Here is a 20,938-nt window from a genome sequence, read left to right as displayed (position 1 = left end):
GCGGATTATGGCGCTGAATCCACGTCATAATCCACCCCCTCACAATAGAGGTCTATGGAGACCGCCAGGCTAGTTTCTGTCCTTTCTTGAGACGGACTCTGCGGCTGATTCAGCCCCGGCGTCCACCTCGTGGCAGCAACCTCCGGACTAGGCCCATTTATTTGAGCTTATTCTGGAGGGGGAAGCTGCAACAGTCGTGGCAGGCGCATTTTGGCCCAAGAGTACCGCGGCTTCCCACGTCACTCTCGGGGCCAAAATCCGCCCATCCGCTCCCCATGTGAACGGGGCCTCAAACTCCTGAAGCAGAAATTTTCTGCTTGACCAATTCAGCATCAAATTCCTATGTGTGAACCCACGCATTTTTTTTCCAGTGCATATTTTAGCTGCGTTTCACAGCATGGGACCGCCACCGATCAGCTATTCTCAGCTCTGTTCTCTATGTAGTGGCCATATTAAGTTACTGCAGCTTGCCTCCCACTCACTTGTGTTAGGAACTGAGCTGCAGTAACTCACATGTGAATACGGCTACCAAAAACCTATTCAATCGTACCAGTGTTTTTGAAGGTATTTGAATCCGTAACATGCCTTTTATTATCCATCGTGAGAAAATATCTGTGAGCTCCCCCTAACAAGTTATTTTTGAGTTTTTGTCAAGTCTGCAGGTCCCCCAGTTACATATCCTATAGACTTCTATGATGGACTAAGAGGAACCTGCTATTGTATGACACAACAGGACATGTCAAGTGAAATAAGACACAGCCCAGAATCATCCATCATACGTCTTTTATTCCGTTGGGTCTTGCTGAACAGAATGAGTTTGAAAAAATACATAGCTTTGTCTTGTAACATACATGTAAATATATATGCATTTCTATGTCCATCTGGTACTCTATGGAGAGGGAGTACGATGTGGATGGTGACAAGATGTAGAGTAAATCAGAACGATAGTAACGGGAGCACCGTATAGACCACAAGGCCAAGGGCCGAATCTGCCCACCACTCTTCCTCCAGTTTCCATTCACTAAATGCTGGAGAATTAAGGAATTATTTTTTTTAACCTGTTCCCACCTGATTTAATGGACGCAAATCACAGCTCATTTTGTCTGTACTATAGGTAATATGGATGGTAGTCCTAGAGATTTTCCCTTCTAAACATGTATCGTCTGTCCATAGAATAGATGATAAATATTTGATCGTTGGGACCCCCCGCTACAATGAGGTTCTCATGTCCCCCTTATCCTCCTCAATAGAAGAGCTTACTGTACTGTAGCTGTGTACGTCTTCAGGAGTATTCACATGTAGAAATTTGACACTGATTTTGTCAAGCAGAAAATTTTGTAATTTTGCTTCAAAATTTGGGTCAAGCCGGAAAAAAATCAAAATTTTCAGCTTGAATTTTCTGCAGAATTTGGAGAAGCGGGTCACAGTATCTTGCCTTTATTGGACAAGGCCAAATTACAAAAGGGAATTTGACAAATGGGAAAGGTGGATTTTGCGCTCCCCATTTATTTCAATGGGAGTTCTCAGGCAGAATCTGAGCAAGCACAATGTTTCTTTTTTGTTAGCTGAAAAAAAATCAACCGCTGTCTCCCATAGAATGAATGGAAGGCGGATTATAGGAAGAAGTGGTGGTGGTTTCCGCCTCAAATTCAGCGTCATACCTCTATGTGTGAACACCCACTTAGAAGCAGAGTCACATGCATGAGCTCCACTCCCTATAAGCGTTACGTCACCACGGTTGTGTATTGGTGGGAATAGCTCTTAGACTGACCACATTGCCATTGAAGACTAGAGAAGATGCTGCAAGCATTCTGGGAATTCTACCATTGTAAGCCCAGGGCCATTCTAATAAAAGGAATGGCGACTGCAGAATGAGGTGCAAGGAAGCAAAATGGCGACAGCAATGAGAGGCCTGTGCTGCTTCAAGACGTGGTTGGATCATTAAAGTCTACCTCCTTTCTAAAAACAACTGGTTGAAGAAACTTTGTAATAATAAAAATGCTTCTATCTCCATTTGTCAGGCTGATTTCCTCCCTTGACTTCTTACACATTGTCAGTTCTACTATAAGAAATCGGTTACTATCTGGCAACCTGTATGCCTGTGTCTCTTTCTTTCCTTCTCCATAGACTTCTGTATGCGCGGATGACAGTCCAGACAGACAGCTGGATCCAGACTGTAAATGGCTTCTATTACAGGTAAATGACCGAGTGAGCTGAGCAGGAAAATCAGCCAGATAAATGGAGATAAAAGCATTCTTCCTTCATAAGATGTAATACAAAGTTTCTTATATCCTCTTGTACTATGTATTTAGGAAAAGTGTTTTTGTATAATTGGAGATCTGCTGTAAAGGAGGATTCCCATTAGCAAGTTTTATTCCATATCCACAGTATAGGGGGTAGATGTCTGACCCAGAGGTCTGCATGCCAGTACCCCAGTGATCATAAGGGTGCATTCAGACTACGTAACGCCGGGCGTGTATGAGAGCCGTACACGCCGGCATTACGGCAGACTGCCGAACACTTCCCATTCACTTCAATGGGAGCGCTCGTAACAGCGGCGTTTACGAGCGCTCCCATTGAAGTGAATGGGAAGTGTTCGGCAGTCTGCCGTAATGCCGGCGTGTACGGCTCTCATACACGCCCGGCGTTACGTAGTGTGAATGCACCCTAAGAACGCAGTGATGTGCATGCATGACCATCGCTCCATTCACTTCTATTGGACAGGACAGAATCCTGTATGTGGCTGTCACTGTCTGTCTCATAGAAGTGAATGAAGAGGTGACTGGGTTGCTTTCCACCTCTCTAAACTGACATGATCAGGTTGATGTATAGGATTGAGTCCAGTGGGGGGAGTAACTCCATGACTGACAACCTTCCTTTTGTGAGCAGACAGTGATCGGTATCAGTCATTGAATCACACTGAACACTAGACTCAAACCCACTCAGTAGTGGCTGTCCACGATTTAAGTTTTTATGGCCCATCCGTAGGGAAGGCCATAAATATGTGGGGGGCACCGTACTGAGCCAACTCTGAAGCTCATAGTGTACATAACCTGGGACTGGAAGCCAATTAACTCTGTGCCCAGTATAGTGGCCAAATGCCGGTACTGCAGCTCCGTTCCCATTGAAGTCCATGGCAACTCCACTGCAGAACCGACACTCGGCCACTATACAAGACAAAACCAACTGCTTACAGCTTGTGTTGTATATTGTACGGGCATCAGAGGATAGACCATAAAAACCTAAATTCTGGACATCCCCTTTAATTTCTAAATTACAATTTATACTAACTTTTATTTCCCCAAACTATATATCAATCTTCTCCACTCCTCCTGTTCTATGACACGCTGCCCGTAGACAGTGAAGTCTTTGTTCTATGTGGAGTTCAAGTAAACATTTTTTGTTTGCTAGGTGTGAACAGTCCCTTAATATATTTCTATATTAAGGTTAAATCTAAAAATATGTGCAGCACATCCAACAAAATAAATGATGGGCAAGTATGTTGGATGGAGTATCTGCTTCATGCAAGAAAGAAGGCAATAGAGTCAGTTCACTAAAATTGGTGTTTCATGCGGCAGTATTGGTAAGAAACCGGCTGGAGTAATATGCGCACACCTCTTAATAAATTTGACTTATACCTAGGCCGGCTGCGTGCCACAGACTGAAATCTAAGCCCAATGGTATAAGTGATCTATTATTTGGTGGCCTCACCCTTCTGCTTCAATCTCTATGGGAGCGCCATAGATAGCCATGCACTGTACTCGGGTGCTGCCATAAAGAATGAATGGTGCAATAGGGAATATGCTTGGCCTGGCGCTCCATTCTTGGAATCAGTCAGACCCCCACCAATCATGGAGATGTCCCCTATCCTGTTTATAGGGGATAACTTCAGAACTTGATACAACCCCTTTAAGGCCACATAGTGACTTTAGCTGTAACGTTTGTCACTCGACTCCACTAATTTAAGAGAATGGACCCCAAAGGTGTTGCGATTGCGACTCCATTCACTTACTTACATCAGTGTAGCCTTGGCCTAATAATGATATTCTTCATGTAGTTATTAATGGCGCTACCCAAGGAAATCCAATAGTTTGCCATGGTTGAGTCATTCACTAGCATACACATCATTCTTCCAAAAAAATAATCCCATGATGGACACTGTAAAATAATACAGTCTGATATTATTCTTAGACGGGTGGTAGCCAGATGCCCCAGTAACATTGACTGTCCACCATCAAAACCTCGGCTACATTCACTGTCCACCAAGAAGCCAAATACTGGGACAAGTGTGGCGCCATGATAGTAAACCAAAAATCACAATAAAAATGTCAACCTTTGACTTGGGTCAGAAATAACTTCTACCCAGAGAAGCTCAGATGGCATGTTCTCAATGCTGTGATTCGCCATTGTATCTCCAGCAATCCTAATATCTGATCCAACTGAACGACATCCCTAAAAACATGAGCCCCTGACAGGTCAGAAGCTAATAATAAATCTCTTACATGTCGAAATATAAAGGTTTTTTTTTTGCATACTTGTTTATTGTGTGAAATCTACAATACCACAGCATTTCCATTCTCCTTTATGTATAAAGCTATATTATTGTAATAGATAGGAGTTGACAAGTCTCATACTGAATGTATTGTCCTTGTTCTGGCAGTGTTGTTGAAGACGGTTTATGTCCGGTGCGGTCAGCAGCCATTGAGAAGTTCAGGGTGGTCAAGGGATAAAACAGACTTTGTGTGCTGTCCACTGCTAAGTAACCTGGTACCAATATACAGACTATGGTATATATCCTGGAAAGCTAGAAGAAAACCCAACAATCCCAAAGTGATGATACATAATGTATTGCTGTTAAAGGGTTTGTCCACTTTTTGTTTGTCTCCAAAAGCAGTGCTACTCTCGTCCATAGGTCGTGTCTGGTACTGCAGCTTGGCAGATTTTCTAGCCTGTAGAGGAGCTGCAGACCCTTTTTTGTGATCCTGGACAACCCCTTTAATTATACAGCACTCTGCTTGCAGGTGTTTTACAAGGAGCACCTGTGCATTGTATGGCATTTATCATGTATGAATCCCCATGATCACAGTTTTGCAGCATACTGTAGTAGTGCTATGCTTCGTGACTGTCTCCTCTGTTGACTTTTGTGCGACACCAAGGCTGATACATCTAGTCACATGCACATACGTTTACATTCAGGTTAGTAGGGATTTCCAGTGGGATAAAAATGTTTCCTAAAGCCCCACTCTGTCCAAATTCTACTAAAGCTCTGTAGTACAGGGCATGCTAATGCACATAATCTCAATAGGGTTAATAAATTTGACGAAAGGGGACACTATAGGTCATGCCTACGGCTGCGGATGTACCAACTCCTGTCCCCATTACCTGGTCCTGTCTTGGCGCACTATAAATGGCTGGAAATGTTGTTCAGTGGGCTACTTTTGCAACCAGTCAAGGCTTTGTAGACATCTATAGCCTTTTCCAGTGTGAGTCCATACAGGACCAGAAGGTAGAGTCCAACAAGTAAACTGTAAATTTTGTAACGTTAGAAACTACGGGGGTTTTTAAAGGGTTTTTGCCCTATTAGTAAACATTTTTATCCAATGGCCAATCCTTTGAGGTGTACCTACAGTTGTAAAACAAAATTTTCTAAGTGAATAGTACGTGACTATAAGAAACTTTGTTAAAAATTAAAAAAATATGTTTCGTTCTTTACTTATTAGACAGCTTTCCTCCTTATCTTCACTCAGACGGTTTGTTTATATAGAGTCCATCTCACACAAGTCTATGGACAGGGGAAGATGAGGAGGAGGCAGTTGTTAATTGGTTTATTGCCTCATTCTGGGGTATGGTGCAAGGTGAAAGAAGCTCCCTGACTCTCAAGAGGGGGCAGCTATGTGTGTCTTTTCCAGAAGCCTCTTCCTCCCCTCTCCATAGTCTTCTATGTAAAAAGTAGCTCAGTCGAATAAGTGGAGAAGGAAAGATATTTCGCTACTAAGATATATTACAAAGTTTCTTCTATTCACTTATACTATTCATTTAAGACTGGAGGTACACTCCCTGTATGTTTGTCCTAGACATTAAGAAACATCAACTGTACAGCGTCTCAAAAGGCTTTGTTCACACACTGCAGTGCTTGCATGCTTTTTCTTCCCAAAATGAACTTTTTAGTCAAACCTGTTTATAAAAAAAACCCAGAAGAATATATACAGAATTGTCTAAATGTTCTGCATGTTAAAATCAGTTGATCTGGTGATGGGTTATACAGTCATGGATAGAAGTGTTGGCAACCCTGAAATTTTTCCAGAAAGTGAAGCATTTCTACTAGTAGTAACAGGTGTTCTACAAGTAACAGGTGTGGGCAATATAAAAATCATACCTGAAACCATATAGAATGGATAGAAGTTGACTCTATTTGCATTGTGTGAGAAGGCTAAGAAGTTTGATGGTTATAGGAATCGATTTGATTTGTTTTTTTGTTTTTTTTTAATTTTACAAAGGGGGTGCAAACAAATATCAAGTTGACAGTGGCAGTAATTTTATCTGGCTCATTTTTTAGAGTTTTATGTGAAATTATATAATTTGGGGGTTTTATTCTCAGTTTTTTGTGTTCCAATACACACAAAGGAATTAAACGTGTATAACAACCATCTGTAATTGCAATAATTTTTGGGCAGAAATACTTAATTTTCTAGAAAAATTTCAGGGTTGCCAACACTTACAACCATGACGGTATGTTTTTTTGTTTTGTTTTTTTACCATTTCATGATGATGTGTGTGCATTATAAGTTTACTTTGATGGACCCTCATTCTCAAATAAATAATACCCAAAGTTTTACATACATAGAGCCATACAGCTATACATAACTCCGCTTGCATTGTGTTTGTCAGCATTCTTTGGGGAATAGTCATGCATATCTTACACTCCTTGGTTCTCTAGGTTATTCGAGGCACATTTTATTTTCCATTTGTAAGAGACCAGACACTTGTGAATAATTGACAGTTCATTGTAGGATCAACATTGGAACGAGTGGTAACTACAAGCCTGAGGACTTGCTACAGGTAAGGTTCTTCATAAGACAATGGTTTACAGAAGTGGAGTGATCTCCTAAAAACTTTGAAGAGTAGATCTCAGGACCAATTATTCTAAAGGTTCATACCAAATCCCCAGTTGTATTTCTTCCATGCCAACATTCAGACAGTTCTATAGGAATGGCTCTCTCAATATTTTTAGACTATCTTAGCCCCCCACTGCATTATACCCCAAAATATTATGTGGGATACATAATGTGACACACTACAAGGGTACTGGGACCCAAGCATTGTAAAGAACCTCTTCAATACCCCAGTCACTACTCACCTGTAGCAAGTAACAGGTGTGGGCAATATAAAAATCATATTTGAAACCATATAGCATCCAAGAGGTTAGGTGGCAGAGAATCAGTTACCCTTGATCGTGGACATCTGCTGCTCATGGTGCTGGCTTAGGGGCTCCTAGCTATACCACAGGGCGCTACAGTCATATGCCCCGAATTTATTCCATGTGATGTAATTTGACTTACTTAAAATTACCTCTTGTGCCCCTCTACCAGATGATTTTCTCCTCTGCCTGCTCCAGATGCCTAGTAGTCATTGGTTGCTCAAGTCAGCTGGTAGCCTGCTCCAGAGCCCTGGCCACCAATGACTGCTGGTCAGCTGAGGAGCTGGTATAGAGTATCCTTTCCCCTGTGGCACCAGCCCCAGGCTCATGTCTTACACACATTACAATAGACCGGACACACAGTCTGCTGCCAGCACCAGCGTGTCATCATTTAGCATGCCTCTGCCCTGACCTCTTCCCTGGTATGCATGACATTATACTGGACTCCATCCAATGATGCTGGAATGACTTGGCTGGTCGTGTGGCAGGCCCCTCTTCAGTCATATCTCACGTTGGAAACAATTGCAATATTTTTCTGCCTGCATTACAGTATGTCAAAGTGAACGTCTTTACATTGTGACCTGCAAGGTGCCACAAGACTCTCAAAAAATCCAGCAGATATGGATAGATGGAGACTACAAAGTTGCAAACCTGGCAACTTAGGGGTCACAATGTTGGTAACAAAGGGGTTTGCCTTTAGATAGTTGGTCCTGTATGAAGATCACTGTGCAGAAACTGTAACCAAAATGTAACAGTTTAGTTAATGGGGTAATGAGTACTAAATATTGTATGGCCTGGAGGCGCACACATTGTATCTACTAAGGTGGGTCCATTACCTGCTTGAAGTTCTTTTATATAACACATCAGCTCTCTAGCAATGGAAACTTTTTATATCTGGATAGTTATGGATCAGCATTATTCTCAGGAAATACTGTAATGATGGCAGGTAATGCAGGTGCTGGAAGATGAATGGTATACTCACTCCGTGGAGAGCCTGCTGTTCATTCACTGCTCTACCAGATGATTCTTGTAACTTTGTCAGTCCATGATGTATATTTCTCTGTGGTCCATCCTCACCCCCACCCCCATTTTCCACAAAAATAAACAGGACCAATAAGATGTTCCAGTGGCAAAGTTCCCAGACTTCCTGTGAACAGATGGCTGCTGCTTCCTTGAGAATACTACCACAGTCACGCCTATTCTACTCTGCCCTCCTCTTCCTCAATTTGCGGAAGGGGCTGCTCTTTCCTCATGGAAGACTTTGGAGCGCTTGGAGCGTCTATAGCTTTTGGTTCGTTGGTGAGGTAAGATCCTTTATACCGGTGAAAATAGTGATAGACCAAAAACAAACAAGCAACCGCAAGAAGGAAGAGGAAAATCACCACAACTGGTAAAACAAAAAAAGAAAGAGAAAAAATTACAAAAAAGTATACTCTGTAATACCCCACCTACTATCCATCTCTGACTTGTGTCAATGACTCTCTACAGAGTCACGGGAGTCTGTACAGCACGATTGCTATAGGATGTGGACAGGGGCTATCAGGGAGCAGAAGTGGATGGAAGGGTTGAGTATAGGGTTATTATTTTATCCCATTCCCTTCCATGCAGCTGTCTTGCAAATTTGAGCTTGTCCGGTTGTCCTAAACAAGCCAGGGTTTGTCCAAATCCTGCAAAAAATTGCCATTTCCATCTAGTTTGAGGCGGGAGTTAAATAGGATCCTTCACCAAATCCAACTCTTTGCATTGTTCAATAAGTGATGCTGTAGTGATTCTGGTGCAGTTGGAATTTTTTCTCTAGTCCCCACCATTCCTGAGCAATCATTTGTTAGTTTCAATACAGTTATGTTCTGTACTGTCCAGTGGATGGGCGCTTTCTTTCTGTCCAGCCCAGCCCTGCTCACCTGACTGTAGAGACCATAATTGTGCTGAAACCCACAAATACTTAGAGGACCTTTCATCAGATTGGGCACAGGCAGTTCTATATACTGCTGGAAAGCTGACAGTGCGCTGAATTCAGTGCACTATCGGCTTTCCCGATCTGTGCCCCGGGTAAAGCGCTATCGGTCCCGGTTCCGTAGCACTTTACAGTCAGAAGGGCGTTTCTGACAGTCTGTCAAGAACGTCCTTCTGCAAGCAGCGCCTATAGCGCTGTACAGTGTGAGCAGGGAGGAACACCCCCTCCTCTCCTGATAATACTTGTCTATGGACGAGCACTGTGAGCAGAGGGAGGAGGCATTCCTCCCCGCTCACACAGCACAGTGCGATAGGCGCTGCTGTGGAGAAGGAGGTTCCTGACTGACTGTCAGAAACGCCCTTCTGACTGTAAAGTGCTACGTTACCGGGACCGATAGCACTTTACCCGGGGCACAGATCGGGAAAGCTGACAGTGCGCTGAATTCAGCACACTGTCGGCTTTCCAGCAGTATATAGAACTGCCTGTGCCCAATCTAATGAAAGGTCCTCTTTAAGAGTGGAGGCTAGAGAAGAAACTTAAACAGCTGCAGAATCAGTGGGGGCAGAACCTATTTAGTGGGCCGGTTCACATCTGCATTGGGGATTCCGTTCCCCGCGGCGAGAAAAGCACTGCAAGCAGGACTTTTCTCTCTGCATTGTGTGTGCAGAAAGCACATGGACCCCATTACAGTCTATGGGGTCCATGAGTTTCCTAAGGTAACTGCTTTTTATGCAGATTAAGTTTCCATTCAGGGGTTCCCGAATGGAAACCCGAACACAGATGTGAATCTAGACAAAGGATATTGGTAAGTACTGTATGTAGATGTAATCATGACATCGCTAAAGTGTTACTTACGTTTCTGCAAATAAAGCCTATTTTTTTTAAAAAAAAACTGAAACTGAAACAGTTGTCACGATCTCTGCTTGATGGTAGCCATACTAAGCCAAAATTCAGTTCAATAGGAACTTTAATTTATTTGCTGCCATAGGCTAAAAATCTGTCCTCGTTTATGATTGACTCACAAGTACATGGAACAATCTCTATACAGGGGCCTATGCTCCATAAGAGGTATCCATCTGGAGATACAATAGTTCTGACACAGAGTATGTGACTACAACTTAATGTTACATGCAATATGATCAGCACATGAACAGGACAGAATGGCGATCAGAGATATTGAAAACTGTAAGATTTGTTAAACAATGAACTATTCCATCAAAGGGAAGGGAAGATTAAATCAACAAAGGTAGAGGCAATCCACAATTGAAGACAATGGAATATTCATCAACAATAGAAGACGATGGAATATTCATCAACTATAGAAGACGATGGAATATTCATCAACAATAGAAGACAATAGAATATTCATCAACAATAGAAGACGATGGAATATTCTTCAACAATAGAAGACGATGGAATATTCATCAACAATAGAAGACAATGGAATATTCCATGATCGTTGAAAGAGTCCTTTATTCTATTGTCATCATAGCTTGGTGGAAAATTCTATTACCAATAGAACATTCCATCAGTAATGGAAGAGTTTTTTTTAACAATGGAAAAGAAGATTCCATCAATAAAGTAAGCTTAGATCTAGAACGGGAATATCAGGAACCACATAAATAGACGCGCTACAGATTTATTATCCACACTGCAGATCAATTTACAAATTTAGCTTTTCTTTTTTTTTGTCTGTGGCGTGTGGATTAGATTTTATGATCTCTTGAAAATTTTGCAATGTACAGTAATTCCAACCCTTGGGACTCCCACTGTTCCCATTATCAGGGCCTGGTTCTTCCGTCCATCATGCACCCTGCCACTCCGTTTATTCCCTAGGAGCATCAGAGAAAGCCAAGGTCTCTACGCGGCAATCTTCGAAGTTCCCAGGGTGCATGATGGGAGAAACAGATCCCTATTTTTGGAATTGGAGGGATCCCAGGGGTCAGACCCTCATCAATAACTCGCGGATAGGCCATGAGTGTCTCTGATAAGTATACCTCTTTAAGTGATTGAGATGGGACAACATACTCACATGCAATGATTCCAGCAAGACCGTCATCATGGACATGGGGAAATACTAGAAGATAGAACATACGGATAAGATTTTCCATATTCAAGGATTCGAAATGCCACAAAGTAAATCCTGAGTAATCCAGCATGTTGTACTCTGTATGCTAAAGTCTATCACTTATTATGCATCTAATTACATATAATGATATTAAAGGGGCATTTCCGTCTCAGCAAGTTATAGCCGAGATAGGAATACATGGCTGGCAGTTTTGCAAATAGCCGAGCAGGTTGTGCTACACTGTTTCTGTAACTCCCATAAAAGTGAATGTGAGTTACAGACAGCAGATATGACCATATCCAACCACCCATCACCCATGTATTTTCGTCTTGGCCATGACTGGCTGTGATTGGAATAATCCTTTAAGAGATTTTCTCATCTCAGACATTTGAAGCATGTCTATGGAATATGCCATAAATATCACCATAGATTTAGATCTCATCTCTGGGATCCGACATCTTTGTAAAGATCAGTCACTGTACATAGAGAGTTGGCTGTACGTTCATGGCTCTCTCCATTTTAAAGGGGTTCCAAAAGTAGCGTGCTTGGTTATTTTCAGTACTCTCATATATGTGAACACAGAGAGCGCGCGTGCACGCGCATGAGCAACCACCTTCTTAGAATAGGGGTGGGTCAGAGAGGCAGAACCCACATTTGTAGGGTATTTATGACACGGTCTGTAGATATACCATAGGTGTCTGAGAATGGAAATCCTCTAAAATATATCAGCAAATGTAACATGCAAGTAGTCACTTCTGAGTAACATAGTCGCCCCTCACCTGCGCCCATATACCATGGGTCCAGTTCGTATGGTATGTGGTAAATCTTCAGCGGCATGGCTCCACAGTTAGATTCCACCAGATTGCCCTTTACTGTGATCAATTCTGCTGCTCTAGAGGATCGGAAGATGTCTCGTATTGGGGTAATGTTGTTGAAGCGTACATCTGCAAGGCATCCTATAAAGCCTGGTGTGTTGAACTTATGTACATCTGGATCTATTGTTCCAGTCTCTAACAGCAAAACATAACAGAAATATAATCAATGGAAAGAACTTTCATGTAGTCCAGAAGCTCATGATAAATTAGGTTGCTGATAGAGGATTGGAAAACTGGAATTTTCCTTCCTAATGTATAAGAATATGTTTATAGAGGACATTTCACCACCTCCACCTCATAGGATCCATTAATAGTCGCTGCTTCACTGATTCCAGCACAGTTGGAATTTTCTCTCTAGCTTCCACCATTCCTGAGCAACAAGTGCAGGTATTTTTGATACTTACTGTGTTATTTAGGGTCTGTCAGGTGGACAATGTCAGGCAGGGGGTGTGATTCAGAGCTCCAATCAGAAGCAGCCAGAATCACACCCCTTGTCTGCTCCTGCCTGACACCGCCCTCATGACAGTACAGAGCCTAAATAGTATATCAGGCACCAAAACTATTGCTCAGGAACGGTGGTGCATATAGAAAAAATTCCAATTGTGCTGGAATCAGTGGAACGGCAGCTATTAAAACATTTAAAGGGCTGGACTTTACTTTAAATACAGTGCAGTATGAAGTTATTAGCAAGAAGAAAACTTAAGCATCCTTGGTACCAAGAAATTTTGGGCTTCATAATTTGGAATGTCCGGGGTCCTTTTGATGTGTCAGGTACTAGTCAGCAGGCTATAGAGATCAAGTAATGTGCTGAAAGGAACTCAGAACAAGTCATCTAAAATCAAAGGTAGAACCTCAAGCTCCTCGGCCGAAATACATTATATGTAACGGGGTCCCCTCTTATCATTTACTACTGATCCCAAAAACCAGCCTAAGCTTTTATAGACAAGAACTCACCAACAACCCTTCCAAGATAAATAGCTTTTGGGGAATCAAACTTGGGATCTTCCCACAACAAGAACTGTTTCTGTACCACATCGTAATAGTCCACCTACAAGAGAAGAATCGGTGTCAATATGGGGGAATATGACGAATTTGCATCTGTCTACATGAACATATCTGTACAAGATCATCAAAAGAAACCAACCAAAATCAAGTTTTTAACCCCTTCCCGACATGCGCCGTAATAGTACGGCGCGTGTCGGGTCTGTAACTATGGCGACCGCCCGGGAGCCGGGCGGCCGTCATAGCCGCCGGGTGTCTACTGCTTTAAGCAGACAACCAGCTCTAATGCCTCCGATCGGTCCCCGGACCGATCGGAGGCATTAACCCCTCCGGCGCTGCTGTCAAAGGCGCCGGAGGCGCCATTTTCCCGGCGGCACATGGGCGACGCCATTTTGGCAGGGATCGCTAGCTCCTGGAGCATGCTCCAGGGCCGACCTCCCGTTGCCATGACAGTCGGGAGCCTTGTTAAAGGCTCCCAGCCGGTCTGCAAATTCTCTCTTTTGCAGGCTGGTGTATACAGCCTGCAAAAGAGATGATGATTTTTTGCAATGCATTGCAATGCATTAGCATTGTAATGCATTGCATTAGTGATCAGACCCCCTGGGGTTCAACACCCCTAGGGGGTCTAATAAATGCAAAAAAATAAATAAATAAAAAAGTTAAAAAAAATATAAAAAAAATATAAAAAGTATTAAAAGTTCAAATCACCCCCCTTTCCCTAGAACAAATATAAAAGTAGTTAAAAACTGTGAAACATATACATGTTAGGTATCCCCGCGTCCGAAATCGCCCGCTCTACAAATCTATAAAAATATTTTTCCTGTTCGGTAAACGCCGTAGCAGGAAAAATAGTCAAAAGTGCCAAACCGCCGTTTTTTCACTGTTTTAATTCTGATAAAAATTTGAATAAAAAGTGATCAAAGCAATAACATTTCCCGAAAATGGTAGAACTAAAAAGTACACCCGGCCCCGCAAAAAAAGACGCCCTATGCATCCCCGTACACCTATGTATAAAAAAGTTACGGCCGTCGGAATATGGCGACTTTTAGAAAAAAAAATTTTTAGCACCGTTTTGGAATTTTTTTTAGGGGTCAAAATGTAAATAAAACCATATAAATTTGGTATCCCTGGAACCGTACCGAAACACAGAATATAGGGGACATGTCATTTTGGCTGCACAGTGAACGCCGTAAAACCAAAGCCCGTAAGAAAGTCACAGAAATGCATTTTTTCTTCAAATCCACCCCATTCTGAATTTTTTTCCTGCTTCCCAGTACATTATATAGAATAATTAATGGTGGCATCATGAAGAAAAAACTGTCCCGCAAAAATTAAGACCTCATATGGCTCTGGGAGCGGAGAAATAAAAAAGTTATGGGGTTTAGAAGGAGGGGAGTCAAAAACGAAAATCAAAAAATGCCATCGGCGGGAAGGGGTTAAAGGTCATGCGCCAGGCAACATATGTTGTTACCACAATGGTATTCAGTATCATCTAAATCAGATTTTTCTAAGTTTCCATATAATTTACACAAGGTTCACACTAGCGCTATGAGCCGGCCTGCTAAAACAGCAGTTACACATGGACACCATCAGACCCCATTGGCTTAAGTCCTCCATACAGGACTTTGCTCTCTGCCAATTTTCCAATGCCGACTCTGGCGCCGATGTGAACCCAGCCATAGAGATCTCTGTACTATATGAAAGAGTATCATCTTCCTTAGTACATATTTGGCCAATGTCAGACTCCCATTGAGCCATATAACTTGTAGAGGTTTTCCAAGATCTGAAGATATTTGATACTGATGATCTAGCCACACATGGACCCCAAACCGATCAGCTGACAAAATTTAAGTAAGAAGCTTAAAGAGAATAGGGTAAGGGGCACTTCATTCAGGAAGTCTGAAGCAGGTATGGTGGACGACACTGCGGCCTGGCCAAGTAGAGGGGTTGGAATGTATTGCGGCCATCTGTACACAAGTGCATCTCATACCATATACCATGTCAAGGCATCTGCTATCTTAGATGACCAGTATAATGCATTCTGGTGTCTTATTATTGCAGTAATCCCTGCAGAACCCTGACAGTCTCTTCTGCCCTGTGCTGGAACAAATGCCCAAATTCTACCGTATAATGTAATGAATGTAATGTCTGCTTGTAACCAAGAGTTCCATGTTTACCTGATAGTAAAGCGTTCGGTAATCCCGGGTGACATTAACCCTGTGAGGTCTGCCATCCGTCATGTTTTTCTTGCTAAGTTGGAAGATATTTTGGCTATTGCTTCGTAGTTGGTAATTCAGCTGCAACGTACCTGTGGTGATGATGCAGACACTGAAACTAGAAGTTCCATATGTAAAACTGACAGCATGCAATGGAAATAGCGAAGGGGTTGCGGTGCTTGCACAAGCGTCGTGTCCCTTTACATAGTTATATATCAGGGGTCCCAGGATGTTGGAACCCCCACACCTCTGATTTCTTTATTTCTTTATGATGATCTACCCTGAGGACAGGTCATCAATAACAGATAACTGGGGACGACCCTTTAACTTTTAATTATCTACAAATTTCTGCAATGAGGATCATAATATCACCGATCACATGAAAATTTTGGTTTTAAGAGGGAATTTCAAATCAAAGAAAGAACGACGGATTTATGAGTATAAATTTATGACCCTGCTTCAAACACTGGAGAAAGGGTTAAATCTGTCACATTGTTTTATGGCATTTTACAGAAATCACTGACCTGGGACCCTGAGAACTGATAAAAAACTGGAATGTTTACATTGTTTGTACCAATTACTACTAACCCTCTACCCCCCTTTCTCCTGGAATTCTATCCCTATGTCCATTCGCTGGTGTCCACTATGTAGGACTGTGCTGTAATAAGATGTGCGCTCAGCTCACACTCCTAGGTTATTATCCTGGTATAAGTATACACTTATACTGAGATTTGAGGACTCCTGGGCTTGGACTATGCTGAGAAATCTTTACGTACTTTAAACACATTGAAACATTCACAAAAAATAATAGCACTTACCATCAGGCCTGAGCAGGAATGCTATGTAATCTGATGAGAATGAGCTGATGTACATCAAAACAGCTGGGGCGGTGGTAGTTCTGAAGCTAAACGAAATTTCTTCGCGTGTTAGGTTACTAACAAAGAGTGGAAGAGTCACCACTTTGGCAAACTCCTGGGCAGCCACCATCCCAGCGGACAGGATATTGTGACGTAGCCAGACCCCCGCCTCAAAATACGCACCGATATCTGAAAAGAGAAATGGGGACAAACAATGAAAGAGCTTCAGCCTAGATCCAAATTGAAACCCTCTGATATGATCAAGAGAAATCCTAAATATAACTGATATAAATTGATCAATTTTGAAAAAAACTTTTGACTTAATCCAAAAAATTTTTTGCAGACCTGGTCATCTTGTGCTAAGGATAACCTGAGCCAAGAAGACACACATCTGTAAGAGTCTTTAAAGAGAACTTTACACCACTGAACATAGCTGTCGCTCCAGTTGCAATTATTTCTCTAGCTCCCACCATTCCTGAGCATTCAGTGCTGTCAGTTCTGATGCATGATAAGCTAACTAGACTCTCTAATGTCAAGTGGGTGGTACCAGGTACGAGTAGGCAAGGGGGCGTGACTCAGAGCCCAATCAGAGGCACACTGTGCAAGAACTCTGAATCATACCCCCTTGCCTGCTCCTGCCTGACACCACCCAATTGAAATTAGAGAATCTAGTCAGTAAATCATCCGCCGAAAACATAGGCACTTATTGCTCAGGAATGGTGGGGGCTAGAGAAATAGTTCCAACTGTGCTGGAATCAGTGGAACAGCAACTATTAAAGGATGAAAAGAGCTTGTGTTGGTGGAGGTGGTGAAAGGTCCTCTTTGGGATTATGGTACCTTCACACAAAGTGGTCCCGCTTTGGCACAAAACTACACCAGTACAGCACTCTGGTAAAACTGCGTTACCTCTTGTGCAGAACGGTCCTTCAAAGCCAGTCCCATTACAGTCGCAAGTGTAGTGGCTGTATCTCTCTACACAGCGAGCTCCATTCTGACACTCCATCTGGGGATTTTCACAGTGCCCGGTGCAGTTGAACCTCACCCCTAAAGTTTCATTTATTTTGACCTCTAGATCTAAGGTCACACCGTTCATTCGAAGTCCTCGGAGACATCCAATGTAAGGCTTCATCCTATAGTCTGCGGAACCTATGGGGGGGGAACACGTTAATGATCACAGTCATTCCTCCTTTCCATTTTCAGCCATGGTTCTAGTACTAGTTGAAGTTGTCATCGTGTGTTTCTGGAGAAGCCGTGCACTGGCTTATTTTAGCATAATACCAAGTTACAAAGTTTTTGCTTCTTAAAGGGTTTGTCGGATAAGATCAGAAACAACATCGCTTCTGTCCATTGGCTTTGTGCGTGGCAGCCCATTCACTTGTGACCTACACACCAGACATAGTCCGTGAACAGGAGTAAAGCCGTTTTTGGTTTAAAGGGATCAGACACAATTTTTTCTAAGTACCACATCGGAATAGCCTTAAGAAAAGCTATTCTTCTCCTACCTTTTGTCGTCTTCTCCGCGCCACCATTCGCCTACAATCCCAGTTTTTCTCGGTATGCAAATGACCTCTCTCGCAGCACTAGGGGCGGGCCCCAATGCTGCGAGAGAACTCTCTCCAGTGCCGCCTGCATCTTCGTCAGCAGCGTCCTCTTCAGTCTCTCCTTCTGGCAGTGGCTTGTAACTTCTAGGCCACGGGAAAATGGCCGCTTACAATACTGTGCAAGCGGTCATTGCATACCGAGAAAAACTGGGATTGTAGGCGAATGGCGGCGCGGAGAAGACGACGAAAGGTAGGAGATGAATAGCCTTTCTTAAGGCTATTCCGACATGGTACTTAGAAAAATTGTGTCTGAGTGATAGGATCCCTTTAATTCTGGAAATTGTAGGGTTATAGGTTGGACTTGATGGGCTGATGTCTTTTATCCAACCTCATTTACTATGTAACTAACCTCTGTATGGGGGTTACATAATAGGGGTCTGATCAGTGAAAAGGGGGTTCTGTGTTCTCTATTTTAATGAAGAGGTGGTCTATATTGGTGGGATGGCTCTAGGCTATTTCCAGCTGTCCCATAAAGTTGAATAGAGAGACAGCATGCATGCTCGGCCAACAGGGAGCAAGTGGTGGTCATTCCAAACTTATCCTGGTATTTTTACCTCTAAAATGGCTGATTGGTGACTGCCTTTATGGGGAGGGGTTGTCTTCTTCTGGATGAAAATATTAGGATTATAGGTTGGGCTTGTATGTTTTTCAATCCATATCCGCTATGTTACTCTTTTTTAAGACTCCATAACACCTTATGGTCTCTGTTCCATGTGCCGAATATAACCTCAACTCACCTACATAAAGAGGCCGATCATATGAAGTGTTGAGATATGTCTGAAGGGGGAAGTTGCGGATCACCCAAGGCATTCTGTCCACCTTCAGACGGGCAAGCTTGACGTTCATTTCAGCTTTCACCTCATGCCATTCATTGTCATTTAGAGGAAAAGGAGATTTCACTGTCACATTTTCATGACCATTCCCAATATCGTAGATGAACACCAGGTCTCTTGTGGCTGGAGAAGAAAAGAAAAGAGCCAAGCTGTGAGATAGATAGATAGATAGATAGATAGATAGATAGATAGATAGATAGATAGAGAGATGATAGATAGATAGATAGATAGATAGATAGATAGATAGATATGAGAAATGATAGATAGATAGATAGATAGATAGATAGATAGATAGGAGATAGATAGATAGATAGATAGATAGATAGATAGATAGATAGATAGATAGATAGGAGATAGATAGATAGATAGATAGATAGATAGATAGATAGATAGGAGATAGATAGATAGATAGATAGATAGATAGATAGGAGATAGATAGATAGATAGATAGATAGATAGATAGATAGATAGGAGATAGATAGATAGATAGATAGATAGATAGATAGATAGATAGATATGAGAAATGATAGATAGATAGATAGATAGATAGATAGATAGATGATAGATAGATAGATAGATAGATAGATAGATAGATAGATAGATATGAGAAATAGATAGATAGATATGAGAGATAGATAGATAGATAGATAGATAGGAGATAGATAGATAAATAGATAGATAGATAGATAGATAGATAGGAGATAGATAGAAGATAGATAGATAGATAGATAGATAGATAGATAGATATGAGAAATAGATAGATAGATAGATAGATAGATAGATAGATAGATAGATAGATAGATAGATACAGGGGCGTAACTACCGTGGTAGCAGCAGTAGCAGCTGCCACAGGGCCCGGGCCATTAGGGGGCCCGGTGACAGCCGCTACCGCTGCGGTTTTTTTAAAATAGGCAGTTACGGGCCCTATTCACTTGCCGATCCTGGCTGGGCCGGGATCGGCAAGTGACACCGCGGGCCCCACAGGGGCTATCATTATACTCGGGGGTCTTTGCAGACCCCCGAGTATAATGACCGGCGGATCGGGAGAGGTAATGGAACATAACAAACACTGTTACTTACCTCTCCGCGATCCTGCCAGGCCTCCGTCCTACTGTTGTCTGACGTCTCTGACGTCACATGAACCCGGCATGCTTCCCGGGTCATGTGACGTCCGACGTCATTAAAGAAGGACGCGAGAGGAGGACAGCACAGCACAGGAGCCGGGGAACAGGTAAGAAGCAACAGTGGGTTGTTTTTTTTATGTTTTTATTCCCCGGGTCTCTGATTATTATACTCTGGGGTCTGAAAAGACCCCAGAGTATAATAATTGTTTATGGGTGTCCACAGAGGGACACTATTGGATTTAATACTGTGTGCAGGGGCCACTATGGGGTTAATACTGTGTGCAGGGGCCACTATAGGGGTTAATACTGTGTGCAGGGGCCACTATAGGGGTTAATACTGTGTGCAGGGGCCACTATAGGGGTTAATACTGTGTGCAGGGGCCACTATAGGGGTTAATACTGTGTGCAGGGGCCACTATTGGGGTTAATACTGTGTGCAGGGGCCACTATTGGGGTTAATACTGTGTGCAGGGGCCAGTAAGGGACATAATAGAGTGCGGAGGAGGGGGTCGGTCGAGGTCTTCGGCGTCAGTTGGGATGGGGGGGGGGCCCCCATGTCAAAAGTTCGCCACGGGGCCCCGCCATTCCTAGTTACGCCACTGGATAGATAGATAGATAGATAGATAGATAGATAGAAGATAGATAGATAGATAGATAGATAGATAGATAGATAGGAGATAGATAGATAGATAGATAGATAGGAGATAGATAGATAGATAATAGATAGATAGATAGATAGATAGATAGATAGATAGATAGATAGATAGGAGATAGATAGATAGATAGATAGATAGATAGATAGCAAAAGCCTGCAGAACCTTCTACGCCATCAGAAGACAACTGTACCACCTCAAACCACCGGTGAGGGTCTGGATGAAGATATTTGACGCTGTCATCTCCCCGATCCTTCTCTATGGCAGTGAGGTTTGGGGCCCAGCAACCTACCCAGACCAGTCAAACTGGGACTCCAGCCCAACAGAGAACTTCCACC

The 20,938-nt window shown here is 42.6% G+C and overlaps 2 protein-coding genes across 2 annotated transcripts in view; both read right to left on the bottom strand.

Moving 5' to 3' along the window:
• Nucleotides 1-20,938, bottom strand: part of TUBG1 (tubulin gamma 1) — a 549,244-nt gene that overhangs the window by 263,273 nt on the left and 265,033 nt on the right. The window lies entirely within an intron of this gene.
• Nucleotides 7,806-20,938, bottom strand: part of CNTNAP1 (contactin associated protein 1) — a 67,831-nt gene continuing 54,698 nt past the window's right edge. The window contains exons 17-24 of the mRNA XM_075277340.1: nt 18,728-18,946; nt 17,296-17,535; nt 16,351-16,578; nt 15,494-15,624; nt 13,269-13,362; nt 12,219-12,449; nt 11,404-11,448; nt 7,806-8,804 (exon numbers count right to left, since the gene is read on the bottom strand). Of these exons, the coding sequence (XP_075133441.1) occupies nt 8,614-8,804; nt 11,404-11,448; nt 12,219-12,449; nt 13,269-13,362; nt 15,494-15,624; nt 16,351-16,578; nt 17,296-17,535; nt 18,728-18,946 (1,379 nt within the window). The 3' untranslated portion in view covers nt 7,806-8,613. The remainder of the gene's footprint in view (nt 8,805-11,403; nt 11,449-12,218; nt 12,450-13,268; nt 13,363-15,493; nt 15,625-16,350; nt 16,579-17,295; nt 17,536-18,727; nt 18,947-20,938) is intronic.

The sequence above is a fragment of the Leptodactylus fuscus genome, chromosome 6, assembly GCF_031893055.1.
Source record: "Leptodactylus fuscus isolate aLepFus1 chromosome 6, aLepFus1.hap2, whole genome shotgun sequence".
Classification (NCBI taxonomy): Eukaryota; Metazoa; Chordata; class Amphibia; order Anura; family Leptodactylidae; genus Leptodactylus; species Leptodactylus fuscus.
This window is presented reverse-complemented; position numbering and strand designations above follow the sequence as displayed.